The 15,265-nt window shown below is 38.7% G+C and overlaps 1 protein-coding gene across 1 annotated transcript in view; it reads left to right on the top strand.

The window, feature by feature from the left end:
• Nucleotides 1-15,265, top strand: part of PGAP1 (post-GPI attachment to proteins inositol deacylase 1) — a 703,705-nt gene that overhangs the window by 196,198 nt on the left and 492,242 nt on the right. The window contains exon 13 of the mRNA XM_053698557.1: nt 6,678-6,729. Within this exon, the coding sequence (XP_053554532.1) occupies nt 6,678-6,729 (52 nt within the window). The remainder of the gene's footprint in view (nt 1-6,677; nt 6,730-15,265) is intronic.

Raw genomic sequence — 15,265 nt, 5'->3', positions numbered from 1 at the left:
AGCTGGACAGCAGCTGAAGTATTACTGTTCACACAATTTTGAGGTAAAATATCTTCCTTTTTTATGTAGCGATGCTCAGGTGATATTTTCTTGTCAGCTTTTTACAGTTATGCTGCATCACTTTCAAGTATTATGTCCTTTTAAGGCGTTTTTATTGACTGGTGTTTGGACTTTTAATTTTTCTTTCTTAAAGGGACAGTCTAGGCCAAAATAAACTTTCATGATTCAGATAGAGCATATAATTTTAAACAATTTACTTTTATCACCAATTTTGCTTTGTTCTCTTGATATTCTTAGTTGAAAGCTTAACCTAGGAGGTTCATATGCTAATTTCTTAGACCTTGAAGACCACCTCTTTCAGATTGCATTTTAACAGTTTTTCACCACTAGAGGGTGTTAGTTCACATATTTCATATAGATAACACTGTGCTCGTGCACGTGAAGTTATCTGGGAGCAGGCACTGATTGGCTAGACGGCAAGTCTGTCAAAAGAACTGAAAAAAGGGGCAGTTTGCAGAGGCTTAGATACAAGATAATCACAGAGGTTAAAAGTATATTATTCTAACTGTGTTGGTTATGCAAAACTGGGAAATGGGTAATAAAGGGATTATCTATCTTTTAAAACAATAAAAATTCTGGTGTAGACTTTCCCTTTAAGGTGGTGAGAGTCCACGATTTACTTATTTTTATAGAATTCATTACCTGACCACCAGGAGGAGGTAAAGACACCTACACCAACATTTTTCTAATCCCTCCCATTTCCTTGTACCTCCCAGTCTTTTCTTTGCCTCTCCAGGACCAGGTGAAGATGGAGGTGTTAACGAATGTTTTTTTATCATAATTCAGATAGAGAATACACGTTTAAATAACTTTCTAATTGGTTTCATTCTCTTGGTATCATTTGTTGAAGGAGCACCAATGCACTACTTACTGGTTTCTAACTGAACACATGGATGAGCCAATGACAATATGTATATATATGCAGCCACTTTGCTGCTCCTGACCTTACCTAGATAAACCTTTCAGCAACGGATAACAAGAGAACGAAGCAAATTAAATAATAGAAGTAAATTGAAAAGTTGTTTAAAATTTTATTCTCTATCTGAATCATGAAAGAAAAATTTGGGGTTTCATGTCCCTTTAAGGTTAAACTTTGAAGAGAGGGGCATAGGAGAGTACTTGGCTGTGCACTGTAATTCTCCTACAAGAGATGTTGTCACAAGCCTGCCACAGGTGTCACTGGGACAGGTCCTTCATCCTCCTCCTGTTTGGACATGTAGATGTATTCCTTTAGTATATCCTCTACTGTTTTGTACAGTGCTGGATGAGCTCTCTACTGTATACAAGCGTAGCAGCTGGGTAAGTACAGTGGAGTGGGTGTCTTTCTGAGTAAGTACCTTCTGTCACTCACACAGCCCACAGGCTATCAGTAGGTACATAATAATATGTATATCATAGGAAAGCTTACAGGTAACACAGGGGAGTGTATAAATACTCAGATGATTTCAGTGCATTTGGGTTGCTTTATGTGTGCTTGAACATTTACTGTCACAGCCTCTTTAAGAAGGGTTAGGCTGGTTCCCTGTCAGAGTTTCTGAATACTCAAACAAGATTTTCCTTTTTGGGTATGATTTTGTTACCTTGTGGCTGTACTTGACAGATCAATGCAGACTCAAACGTCAGTCAGCTTGTCAAAATCTTCAGTCTGTACCTCTTGCTCAGTGTATGGAGGTAATGGGTCTGATCGTTGCAGCACCAAATACCATTCCACATATGTCCTTTTTAGCTCTGCATTTTTAGGCAGTGGGATGGGGATTACACCAATCTATCTCAGTTAAATCGGCTAGATCCATTGGCTAACGCCGTCCATTTTTTGGTGGACTTCAAACAATCCTGTTTCTCAGGGAATGTATTTTCTTCTCAGGAAAGTTTGGTTTTCTCAAGAGGCAAAGTTACCATCAATGAATTAGAACTTTGTGCGACCGTCAGAGCATTTCAGGCTTGGCCTCTTCTCATCTAAGTTTTGTTTATTTGTTATTTATTTGTTATTTATTTGTTATGTCAGTCAATAATTGCAAAGTGGATTACTTAAGTCAAGTTCTTTATTCTATGGAATGGTCCCTCAATCAGGATATTTTCGACCAGTTGGTACAAGGTTGGGGTCTCCCAGAGAGACTTATTGGCACCTCGTCTGAGTCACAAGCTCTACAAGTATGGAACGAGGCCCAGAGACCCTCAAGCGGAACTGATAGATGCATTATCAGTTTCCTGGCCATTTCAACTAGTTTGTCTTTCTACCAATTGTGCTTCTTTCAAGGGTAATTGCTCAGATCAAACCGAAACACACTTCAGCCATTCTAATAGCTCTTGCAATGCCATGCAGGGATTGGTATGCTGATCTGATTTAAATGTCCAGTGTTCTGCCGTGGCGTCTACCTCAACAACCAGATTTGTTATCTCAAGGTCCCTTCTTTTAGCAAAATATTTTGTCTCTCAATATGACTGCTTGGAGATTGAATGCTTAATCCATTCTCAGAGGGTTTTTTCAGACTATGTGGTTGATACTCTGATTTAGGCTCATAATCCAGTTACTAGGAGAATTTTTCACACAGTACCAAAAATGTATCTTTCCTGATGTGTGGAAAGGAGTTTTGAGTGGCACCCCTTTAGAATTCTTCAATTGCTTAAATTTCTGAATTTCTGCAGGATGGCTTATATATGGGTTTTAATGTATATAGAGGATGGCGCTAATAGCCAGGTGTAACAGACACACTGATTCAGGACGTTTAGTCAAAACAATTTATATGAAAATTAGATTTAAAAATAAAATGTCATACATCATGCATTTGTAACTATTTGATAAGTTTGTTTAATAATATTAATCAGTATTTAAAAAGGGATGTCTCCCTTACATATATAAAAAATGTAAATCAAAGGAAAAAATGTTTCAAATATACCACCTTAAAAAAGCCGAAAAAATAAGATTAAAAATATATCAATAAAATGAAATACAAAATAGATGATATAATGCTGAGATGTCCTTCGATGTTATGTCCCAAAGGTTAAAGTTCTAGAATAACTCCTCTATTTATCTCCAAAGTATGTAAATGATTTTTGTAGCGTTATATGTTGTTGCCTCTTTGTAACAAATCTCAGCAGAACATACAATATATCATATAAACTTGCCAATAGTTCATCATATAGATATACTTCCTTATAGATTCATGCAATATAATGCAGCTTATGATAGAGACTGCTCTGCAGGTTGATCATCAAAACATCACACTAGTAATCAATTGCAGAATAGACAATATATGTCCTGATTATGTGAGTTTTTCATATGGGTTAAAAAAGGCTTCCGTTTAAAAGTTCATGCTGTGCATAATACCTTATTCAAAGCTGCTCTGTAAAGTTGAATTCCGGACTGAATGTGGAACAGACACTTGCCTCCTGGAAATAATATGAGCAATTTCACTCGCCCCTCTTTCACCAGTATAACGTCTTCCGGTCGGTTATGGAGCCAGCAGATTCGATCAGATAATTATGGTGAAGGGCCCGCTCTTAGCGTAAAAAACACGCGCGGGATACTAGGTACCAGTAAGCAGTCTGACTTTTCGAGCAGTCTCTATCATAAGCTGCATTATATTGCATGAATCTATAAGGAAGTATATCTATATGATGAACTATTGTCAAGTTTATATGATATATTGTATGTTCTGCTGAGATTTGTTACAAAGTGGCAACAACATATAACGCTACAAAAATAATTTACATACTTTGGAGATAAATAGAAGAGTTATTCTAGAACTTTAACCTTTGGGACATAACATCTAAGGACATCTCAGCATTATATCATCTATTTTGTATTTCATTTTATTGATATATTTTTAATCTTATTTTTTCGGCTTTTTTAAAGGGCCATAATACCCAAATGTTTAAACACTTGAAAGTGATGCAGCATAGCTGTAAAAAGCTGATTAGAAAATATCACCTGAACATCTCTATGTAAAAAAGAAAGATATTTTACCTCAAAAGTTCCTCAGTAGCCACCTCCCATTGTAAAGGATTTCTAAGCAGCATTTTAGTGTGTTTGTCCTGGGACATCTGAAGGGACTAGCATCGTGCACTCTCATATTATTTCACCAATCAGGTAAAGGAAGCTTACTATGAAATCTCATGAGAGTTAAGTCAAATCTCATGAGATCACAGTAAGAGTTCATGACCTCAGCACTGCTGATGCTGATTGGCTGCTGTTCATTTCTTCATTTTTTTTAAATTTTTTTACCTGCAGCTGGGAGCAGCTGAGTATAACTTTTTACACACAACTTTTTTACACACTAAGGGAGTGAGCTTTGGGAACACTCATCTCCATATTCAGTTTAAGGAAGTTTACTATGAAATCTCATGAGAGTTAAGTGAAATCTCATGAGATCACAGTAAAAGAGTTCATGACCTCAGCACTGTTGATGCTGATTGGCTGCTGTTTATTTCTTCATTTTTTATTTTTTTTTACCTGCAGCTGGGCAACTGCTGAGTTTAATTTCTGTGTAAAAAGTTACTCTACTGAGCTGAGGAGATTGTGAGGTAAAATATCTTCCTTTTTTACATAGAGATGCTCAGGTGATATTTCCTGTCAGCTTTTTACAGTTATACTGCATCAGTTTCAAGTGATTTAGCATATGAGTATTATGTCCCTTTAAGGTGGTATATTTGAAACATTTTTTCCTTTTGATTTACATTTTTTATATATGTAAGGGAGACATCCCTTTTTAAATACTGATTAATATTATTAAACAAACTGTTATCAAATAGTTACAAATGTATGACACATTTTATTTTTAAATCTAATTTTCATATAAATTGTTTTGACTATAAGTCCTGAATCAGTGTGTCTGTTACACCTGGCTATTAGCGCCATCCTCTATATACATTATAATCTTATTTTGTCTGTACCCACTTTGAGGGAAGTGGTCTAGGATTGGCTAAAAGTGTAACTTTAGGCTTAGCGCAGTTCTTAGTCTGTTTATATCCAAAATTTAGATGAGGGTTTGTTGGTCAGTACCTTGAAGGGTCACATTTCTGCTCTTTCTGTGTTATTTTATAGGAAAATTGCAAGACTTACAGATATTCAAGCTTTTGTAAGAATCAGGCCAATCATAATGTTTGCTTCTTCTTGGAATCTCAATCTGTTTTTGAGAGTTTTTATTACAATCTTCCCTGTTTGAACCTATGCAGGAATTGGACATTCAGTTGTCCTGGAAAGTCATATTTCTGTTGGCCATCACATCTGTCAGTTCTTTCCTGCAAAGCATTGTATCTTGTTTTCCATAAGGATAAAGCAGTGTTATGTACCCATTATAGCTCTTTGCCTAAAGTGGTTTCTTCAGAGAATATTAACCAGGAAATTGTAGTGCCTACATTATGTTACAATCCAAGAAATTGTAAAGAATTGAGTTTGTTAATTTTTCAGGTTATCGCAAGGGTCAGAAGGGTTTCCTTAGCTGTTTCCTTAGCTTCTTGGCTAAAATGTTTGGTTCATAGCGGGATAGTCTCTTCCTTTATGTATTAAAGCTCATTCGTCTTGTTAAGTGTCTACATCTTTGTCCTTCAAGCTTGGGTATTCAGTAGATTAGATTTACAAGGCAGCAACTTTGTCGTCATTACACACTTTTACTAAATTTTATCATATTGGTTTGTTTGTCTCTGCCGAGGCAGCCTTTGGCGAGAAGGTTTTTGAGGCTGTTGTTTCCGGTAAATAGGTGCCTGCCTTTCGTTTTTTTTGTTCCACCTATTTTTCGCACAATCTACAGCTTGGGTATTAGCCTGTCCGATATTTTTCTTTTTCTTCTAGTTGGCAGCAGTTCTAGTTTGCACCTCTTTTACCCTACTTGTCTTTCCTACTTTCTGTTTCTCCTATTTCTTGGCTATACAATAGACTGGGAGGTACAAGGAAGTGGGGAAAACTCCAGTATTCAAATGCTGCAACTTCACAGAGAGTCAGCAGTGGCGTGTGTGCCTGTGAATAATTAATTTGTGTCACGCAAGCCACTGCTCACTCTCTGTGAAGGTGCAGCATTTGAATACTGGTACACGGGCCCCCACAGCATATGTGCATATGCCACTTAAACACAGTAATACCTTTATACTAGAAGTGTTTTGCTAAGGGAAGTATATTGCAAAAATAATTCTATTTAAACCCAATGCACTTTCAATTTTGACCTTTCTATCCCTTTATACAAGAACATGGACAGAAACAAAGTCCATATCCAGCAAAGCGCTTTATATTGATGGCACCTTAACACGCAGATTTCTGCACCTCAGTCTTGTTTCTGCATTTATGTCCAGTGATGTTATCAGTAGCTTGGTATTCACGCATGGGTTAGGGTAAAAAATGTGTCCATGCAGGTTTGCATTATAAAGAACGTTAAAAAAAATCATGCAATTTCTATGTTTGTTTGTTTTGCAACCAGTATGTTACACAGTGACACTGAGTCACAGTTACTATAGTGGTTTCGTAGGTCCCTATTCCTTAATCTCAAGAGTGGAGCTAATTTATGTTTGATATAGGATAAAAAAAAATAATCTCAAATTACTAAATCCCTCTTACATTTTATTTCAAACATTAATTGTTAATATAGCATTGCAAATATAAATATAATTTTCATTTTCCCCTTCAGTTTGCAGTTAAATGATTTGTCATGGAAATCTGAGTTGCTACCAGTGGCAAAGGTGAGTAGGTTTGAATGGCAGAAATGACTTGAAAAATGTGTGTGCATCTATTAGTCAAAAGTGCAAAATGATTATTTATAATAAATATTATTATCATTATTGTTACCCATTTGATCTTTGTTTTCCACCCGTTTGCTTTGTGGAAAACCACTTAAGTTTAAAAAGTGTTAAGTAAAACCACAACATGAGCTGGTAAATCTGAGATTTGAGTTCTAGATTGTTAATAATTGTGAAGAAGGGACAATGCCTTTCCTCTGGAGAAATGTAATCCAGCTTAGTTGTTGAAGTACTGGGTAGCTGTAAGTTGTTGAAGTATCCCTATGGGTTGGGTAACAGTTGCATTGCATGGGTTTGTGTAGGGGGTTTCTTGATTTTTAAGATTGGTTTGTTGAATTGAGGGGTTGCATGGGGGGGGGGGCTTCAGTTTTAGTGGATTGATCAGATACAACATGTAATTTGAAATAACTTTCCATTTTACTACTATTATCAAATTAGCTTTGTTCTCTTGGTACTCTTTGTTGAAGGTTAAATCTAGGTGGGCTCATAGGGGCTAAGGAACATGCACGTGACTTTACTACCCTCTGGCAGAAGTGTTTGCAACAATTTCTAACTGAGCAGCAAATAATGTTGCAATACACTGCTGTCATTGAGGGTTAAAATTATGTGCACACTTTTGAGCCCTTATGAACTGACCTAGATTTACTCTTCAACAAAGAATACCAAAATAATAAAGCAAATTTGATAATAGAGGTAAATCGAAACGTTTTAGCTAAACCATTACATTTTTGACTGTCCCTTTAAGTTGGGAGTTTGTCATTTTTAGTATTCAAGGAGATATGAGTGAGGCAGGGACAAATGGTTAAATTGACACGGGCAGAGGTCACAGGTAGGATTCCTGGGGCATGAACTTTGGCAACTATATAAAAAAAAGCTTCTTACTGGGCTGGTCAACATAACCAATAGTAAGGAGCTGCTTCTATGTAATGCAGATTGTGAGCTGTTATTATTGTTTTATTCTTTTTATTAAGTTTTAAAATTTTACATAATACAATTATTTGATTTAAATGGACAGTCTAGTCAAAATTTTAACTTTCATGTTTCAGATAGGGCATGCAATTTTAAACAATTTTCTAATTTACTTTTTTTTTTTTAAATAAATAATTTGTATTAAGGTTCACCAAGCAGTACATGCATAAAGAAAAAAACAGAACAAACACAACTTGCAATGTGAGAGACTAATACATAAATGCACAGTTACATACAATGGGAGGCGCTATGCACCCCCCCCCCATGTTGCAAACAATGTTAACAGTCCCATTAAATAGTGTTCACATTGTACTGTACATCATGATATGCCTTCCAACTAAAAGTTAGGGTTACTTTTGAACCCTTCACATTCTGAAGCATATAGAAGGCCATTGAGAAATAAGGGACCATTATTGGATCCCAACAAAAAGGTAGAACCTAATTTTTTTTTTTTATGTGGGTAGCACTTAGGATAGGGCAGAGACTCCCTAACTCTGCCTGGAACTGTGGAGAGTATTGAATACCCATATTCGCACTAATTCCAGGTATGGAGGCGGAGCTCAGCAGAGCAATAGCTCGCTACTGTAATAGATGCCATACTCTCTCTGTCCAAGGGCAGTAAAGTTTTTTATTTATATATATATATATATATATATATATATATATATATATATATATATATATATATATATATATATATATATATATATATATATATATATATATATATAATACAAGGAATAGGAAGGCGCAGAAATCCACAGCTAATTACCACCAGAATAGAAGGTGATATAATCAACAATACATCAATGAATAAAAATTAATGATAAAAGGGAATGAAGTAATGTATTAGTGGCAGATGAATGTCAATGTATATAGTACAAGCAAATTAAGAACATAAATATATTATTATGTAGTAAGAGGCACAGTCCCAAAAATTGATAAATAAAATACTGGAAAACAATCTTCATCAATCTTTCCCCCTTTTGGATGTGTACTTACTTCCAGCAACCTCAATCCTATGAGGTAAGAGTGTAGCGATATCACTGTTGGACTCGGCACCTCCCGTAGTATGGATGGATCGTAGGTCTCTCAGTATGAAGCTTACAGTTCCATCTGCAGTCGTGAACCTGTGATACACACCCTTGCTTCTCGTGCTCCTTTCGTGAGTAGAAACTCTCAATTCCCCGGTTATGCACATAGTGTAAAACGGTTTATTTACCACATATAAAAGCATATAATAAGTTAAACTCACATTTATAATCCTCAACAAATGAGTTGTAGGTTCAGCACAAATCACAAGACACTGTGAGGAGTCCAGCAAAGAACATAGAGGAGTTCTGCGCCTTCCTATTCCTTTTATTTGTGTCTAAATCTTTGAGGTGGTAAGGGACCCCTCTGCCTTCCAGGAATTGGCTGCAGTATATTTTACAGCTATACTTTTGTATAGAGGTACCCACTATATACAGGGCACTTTAAATATAACTACATAGTAGCGCTATAGGGTGAGCTAAGGGACTTGGTTCCTTATCTCATTCATTCTTTGTTGTGTGTGTGTATCAGTGACGTGCAGTGACATCAGAGGCTGGTGAGGCAGTGGCAGGATACGCCTTCATTCTTTAGATATCCTTTGTTGAAGAAATAGCAATGCACATGGGTGAGCCAATCACATGAGGTATCTATGTGCAGCCACCAATCAGCAGCTACTGAGCATATTTAGATATGATTTTCAACAAAGGACATCAAAATAATGAAGAAAATTAGATATTAGATGTAAATTGGAAAGTTATTTAAATTTGCATATGGGTTTCATATGGGTTTCATGTCCCTTTAAATGGTGTCTTGGAAAACTGGTCAACTTAGTAAACATCTGATTTTAGTCTAAAAGGATTGTAACAGAAACTCTTGCCAGATAACACAATGCTTGCTCTGATTATGAGATCTAGAAATCCATGCCCATTAAAATATGTTTAAAACATACTTTTTACTTTAATGCTGCAAATTATGCTTATAGATTCTTTCATTACATAAGGGATGAGAGTCAGAGAGGGAGGAAGAGAGACAGAGAGAGAAAGAGACCATGGGGGAGAACAACACATAAGGAGAGAGATGGCTAGATATATATAGAGAGAGACACAAACACAAGGGGGGGGGGGCACTGCATTTTAAAGTAATAAAACAGCAGAGCTACAGAGAGTTCAGAAAATTAGTCTATAATTTAGTGTGAAGTGCAGAGGCAAGCTGCTAACTTAGTGGGTGTAAAGTTTGAGTAAACAAAATACAAAAACGACCCTGCTGTAAAAGAGTAAACAAACACTAAACCACATTCATTAAATTATCATTTTCACTAACAGAATCCCTATCAGTAAAATCTTACTTTAATAAGATGTGGGTGAAACACTGCTCTCTGTGCCTCTCTCCTGCTCTGGAAGGATTCAGGAAGTGACAGTGGCACATTCCACTGCAATTAGAGGGGAAGAACAGAACTCTCTTTTTCACTTTAGCAAAGCTGGCAGCTTCACAGTACAGCAACAAAATATATGAAAGTAGTTTTCTCCAACATAGGTGTGTCCGGTCCACGGCGTCATCCTTACTTGTGGGATATTCTCTTCCCCAACAGGAAATGGCAAAGAGCCCAGCAAAGCTGGTCACATGATCCCTCCTAGGCTCCGCCTTCCCCAGTCATTCTCTTTGCCGTTGCACAGGCAACATCTCCACGGAGATGGCTCAGAGTTTTTTGGTGTTTAAATGTAGTTTTTATTCTTCTATCAAGAGTTTGTTATTTTAAAATAGTGCTGGTATGTACTATTTACTCTGAAACAGAAAAGAGATGAAGATTTCTGTTTGTAAGAGGAAAATGATTTTAGCAACCGTTACTAAAATCGATGGCTGTTTCCACACAGGACTGTTGAGAGGAATTAACTTCAGTTGGGGGAAACAGTGAGCAGACTTTGGCTGCTTGAGGTATGACACATTTCTAACAAGACTTGGTAATGCTGGAAGCTGTCATTTTCCCTATGGGATCCGGTAAGCCATTTTCTTAATTTTCAATATAAGAATAAAAGGGCTTCACAAGGGCTTTAAAGACTGGTAGACATTTTTCTGGGCCAAAACGATTACTATATAAGCATATTTAATGGTTTATAACTTTGGAGAGTTATTTTAATCTTGGCAATTTTGTTAAAAAAACGGCAGGCACTGTATTGGACACCTTTTTCACTGGGGGCCTTTTCTAGTCATAGGCAGAGCCTCATTTTCGCGCCACTAATGCGCAGTTGTTTTTGAGAAGCAAGGCATGCAGATGCATGTGTGAGGAGCTCAGATCCACTGAAAAAGCTTATTGAAGGCGTCATTTGGTATCGTATTCCCCTCTGGGCTTGGTTGGGTCTCAGCAAAGCAGATACCAGGGACTGTATAGGGGTTAAATGTAAAAACTGCTCCGGTTCCGTTATTTTAAGAGTTAAAGCTTTCAAATTTGGTGTGCAATACTTTTAAGGCTTTAAGACACTGTGGTGAAATTTTGGTGAATTTTGAACATTTCCTTCATACTTTTGCGTATATTCAGTAAAAAAGTGTGTTCAGTTTAAAATTTAAAGAGACAGTAACGGTTTTATTTTAAAACGTTTTTTGGGCTTTGTTATCAAGTTTATGCCTATTAACATGTCTGAACTATCAGATAGACGATGTTCTGTATGTTCGGAAGCCAAGGTTCCTATCCATTTAAATATATGTGATGAATGTGACAAACAAAGTAGGGACAATGATGCCACTGATAATAATGTTGCCCAAAATGATTCCTTAAGTGAGGGGAGTAAGCATGGTACTGCATCATCTCCTTCTATGTCTACACCAGTCTTGCCCACTCAGGAGGCCCCTAGTGCATCTAGTGCGCCAATCCTCCTTACTATGCAACAATTAACGGCTGTAATGGATAATTCTATTAAAAACATTTTAGCCAAAATGCCCACTTATCAGCGAAAGCGCGACTGCTCTGTTTTAGATACTGAAGAGCATGAGGACGCTGATGATAATGGTTCTGACATGCCCTTACACCAGTCTGAAGGGGCTAGGGAGGTTTTGTCTGAGGGAGAAATTTCAGATTCAGGAAAAATTTCTCAACAAGCTGAACCTGATGTTATTACATTTAAATTTAAATTGGAACATCTCCGCGCTCTGCTTAAGGAGGTGTTATCTACTCTGGATGATTGTGACAATTTGGTCATTCCAGAGAAATTATGTAAGATGGACAGGTTCCTAGAGGTCCCGGTGCCCCCCGAAGCTTTTCCTATACCCAAGCGGGTGGCGGACATTGTAAATAAAGAATGGGAAAGGCCCGGCATACCTTTTTGTCCCTCCCCCTATATTTAAGAAATTATTTCCTATGGTCGACCCCAGGAAGGACTTATGGCAGACAGTCCCCAAGGTCGAGGGGGCGGTTTCTACTCTAAACAAACGCACCACTATCCCTATAGAAGATAGTTGTGCTTTCAAAGATCCTATGGATAAAAAATTAGAGGGTTTGCTTAAAAAGATGTTTGTTCAGCAAGGTTACCTTCTACAACCAATTTCATGCATTGTTCCTGTCACTACAGCAGCGTGTTTCTGGTTCGAGGAACTAGAAAAGTCGCTCAATCAAGCATCTTCTTATGAGGAGGTTATGGACAGAGTTCAAGCACTTAAGTTGGCTAACTCTTTTACCTTAGACGCCACTTTGCAGTTAGCTAGATTAGCGGCGAAAAATTCAGGTTTTGCTATTGTGGCGCGCAGAGCGCTTTGGCTGAAGTCTTGGTCAGCGGATGTGTCCTCCAAGAACAGATTGCTTAACATCCCTTTCAAGGGGAAAACGCTGTTTGGCCCTGACTTGAAAGAGATTATTTCAGACATCACTGGGGGAAAGGGCCACGCCCTTCCTCAGGATAGGTCTTTTAAGGCTAAAAATAAAACAAATTTTCGTCCCTTTCGCAGAAACGGACCAGCCTCAAATTCTACATCCTCTAAGCAAGAGGGTAATTCTTCTCAAACCAAGCCAGCCTGGAGACCGATGCAAGGCTGGAACAAAGGTAAGCAGGCCAAGAAGCCCGCTACCGCTACCAAGACAGCATGAGATGCTGGCCCCCGATCCGGGACCGGATCTGGTGGGGGCAGACTCTCTCTCTTCGCTCAGGCTTGGGCAAGAGATGTTCAGGATCCTTGGGCGCTAGAAATAGTTTCTCAAGGTTATCTCCTGGAATTCAAGGAACTACCCCAAAGGGGAAGGTTCCACAGGTCTCAATTGTCTTCAGACCAAATAAAAAGACAGGCATTCTTACATTGTGTAGAAGACCTGTTAAAAATGGGAGTGATTCATCCTGTTCCATTAGGAGAACAAGGGATGGGGTTTTACTCCAATCTGTTCATAGTTCCCAAAAAAGAGGGAACATTCAGGCCAATTTTGGATCTCAAGATCCTAAACAAATTTCTCAAGGTCCCATCGTTCAAGATGGAAACCATTCGGACAATTCTTCCTACCATCCAGGAAGGTCAATTCATGACCACGGTGGATTTAAAGGATGCGTATCTACATATTCCTATCCACAAGGAACATCATCGGTTCCTAAGATTCACCTTTCTGGACAAGCATTACCAGTTTGTGGCATTCCCATTCGGACTAGCCACTGCTCCAAGAATTTTCACAAAGGTACTAGGGTCCCTTCTAGCGGTGCTAAGGCCAAGGGGCATTGCAGTAGTACCCTACTTGGACGACATACTGATTCAAGCGTCGTCTCTGCCACAAGCAAAGGCTCATACGGACATTGTCCTAGCCTTTCTCAGATCTCACGGGTGGAAAGTGAACGTAGAAAAAAGTTCCCTATTCCCGTCAACAAGAGTTCCCTTCTTGGGAACAATAATAGACTCCTTGGAAATGAAGATTTTTCTGACAGAAGCCAAAAAAATCAAAACTTCTAAGCTCTTGTCAAGTACTTCTTTCTGTTCTTCTTCCTTCCATAGCGCAGTGCATGGAAGTAATAGGTTTGATGGTTGCGGCAATGGACATAGTTCCTTTTGCGCGAATTCATCTAAGACCATTACAACTGTGCATGCTCAGACAGTGGAATGGGGATTATACAGATTTGTCCCCGACGATCCAAGTAGATCAGAGGACCAGAGATTCACTCCGTTGGTGGCTGACCCTGGACAACCTGTCCCAAGGGATGAGCTTCAGAAGACCAGAGTGGGTCATTGTAACGACCGACGCCAGCCTGGTGGGTTGGGGCGCGGTCTGGAAACACCTGAAAGCTCAGGGTCTATGGTCTCGGGAAGAATCTCTTCTCCCGATAAACATTCTGGAACTGAGAGCGATATTCAATGCTCTCAAGGCTTGGCCTCAACTAGCAAAGGCCAAATTCATAAGGTTTCAATCAGACAACATGACAACTGTTGCATATATCAACCATCAGGGGGGAACAAGGAGTTCCCTGGCGATGGAAGAAGTGACCAAAGTAATTCAATGGGCGGAGCTTCACTCCTGCCACTTGTCTGCAATCCACATCCCAGGAGTGGAAAATTGGGAAGCGGATTTTCTGAGTCGTCAGACATTTCATCCGGGGGAGTGGGAACTCCATCCGGAAATCTTTGCCCAAATAACTCAATTATGGGGCATTCCAGACATGGATCTGATGGCGTCTCGTCAGAACTTCAAGGTTCCTTGCTACGGGTCCAGATCCAGGGATCCCAAGGCGACTCTAGTAGATGCACTAGTAGCGCCCTGGACCTTCAACCTAGCTTATGTGTTCCCACCGTTTCCTCTCATTCCCAGGCTGGTAGCCAGGATCAATCAGGAGAGGGCTTCGGTGATCTTGATAGTTCCTGCGTGGCCACGCAGAACTTGGTATGCAGACCTGGTGAATATGTCATCGGCTCCACCATGGAAGCTACCTTTGAGACGGGACCTTCTTGTTCAAGGTCCGTTCGAACATCCGAATCTGGCATCACTCCAACTGACTGCTTGGAGATTGAACGCTTGATTTTATCAAAGCGTGGGTTCTCAGATTCTGTCATTGATACTCTTATTCAGGCTAGAAAGCCTGTAACTAGAAAAATTTACCATAAAGTATGGAAAAAATATATCTGTTGGTGCGAATCGAAAGGATTCCCATGGAACAGGGTAAAAATTCCTAAGATTCTATCCTTTCTACAAGAGGGTTTGGAGAAAGGATTATCTGCAAGTTCTTTGAAGGGACAGATTTCTGCCTTATCTGTTTTACTTCACAAGAAGCTGGCGGCTGTGCCAGATGTTCAGGCTTTTGTTCAGGCTCTGGTTAGAATCAAGCCTGTTTACAAACCTTTGACTCCTCCTTGGAGTCTCAATTTAGTTCTTTCAGTTCTTCAAGGGGTTCCGTTTGAACCCTTACATTCCGTAGATATTAAGTTATTATCTTGGAAAGTTTTGTTTTTGGTTGCAATTTCTTCTGCTAGAAGAGTTTCAGAGTTATCTGCTCTGCAGTGTTCTCCTCCTTATCTGGTGTTCCAT

The sequence above is a fragment of the Bombina bombina genome, chromosome 1 (genome assembly GCF_027579735.1).
Source record: "Bombina bombina isolate aBomBom1 chromosome 1, aBomBom1.pri, whole genome shotgun sequence".
NCBI classification, from domain to species: Eukaryota; Metazoa; Chordata; class Amphibia; order Anura; family Bombinatoridae; genus Bombina; species Bombina bombina.
Note: the sequence above shows the minus strand (reverse complement) of the source record. Positions and strands in the feature narration are given on the sequence as shown.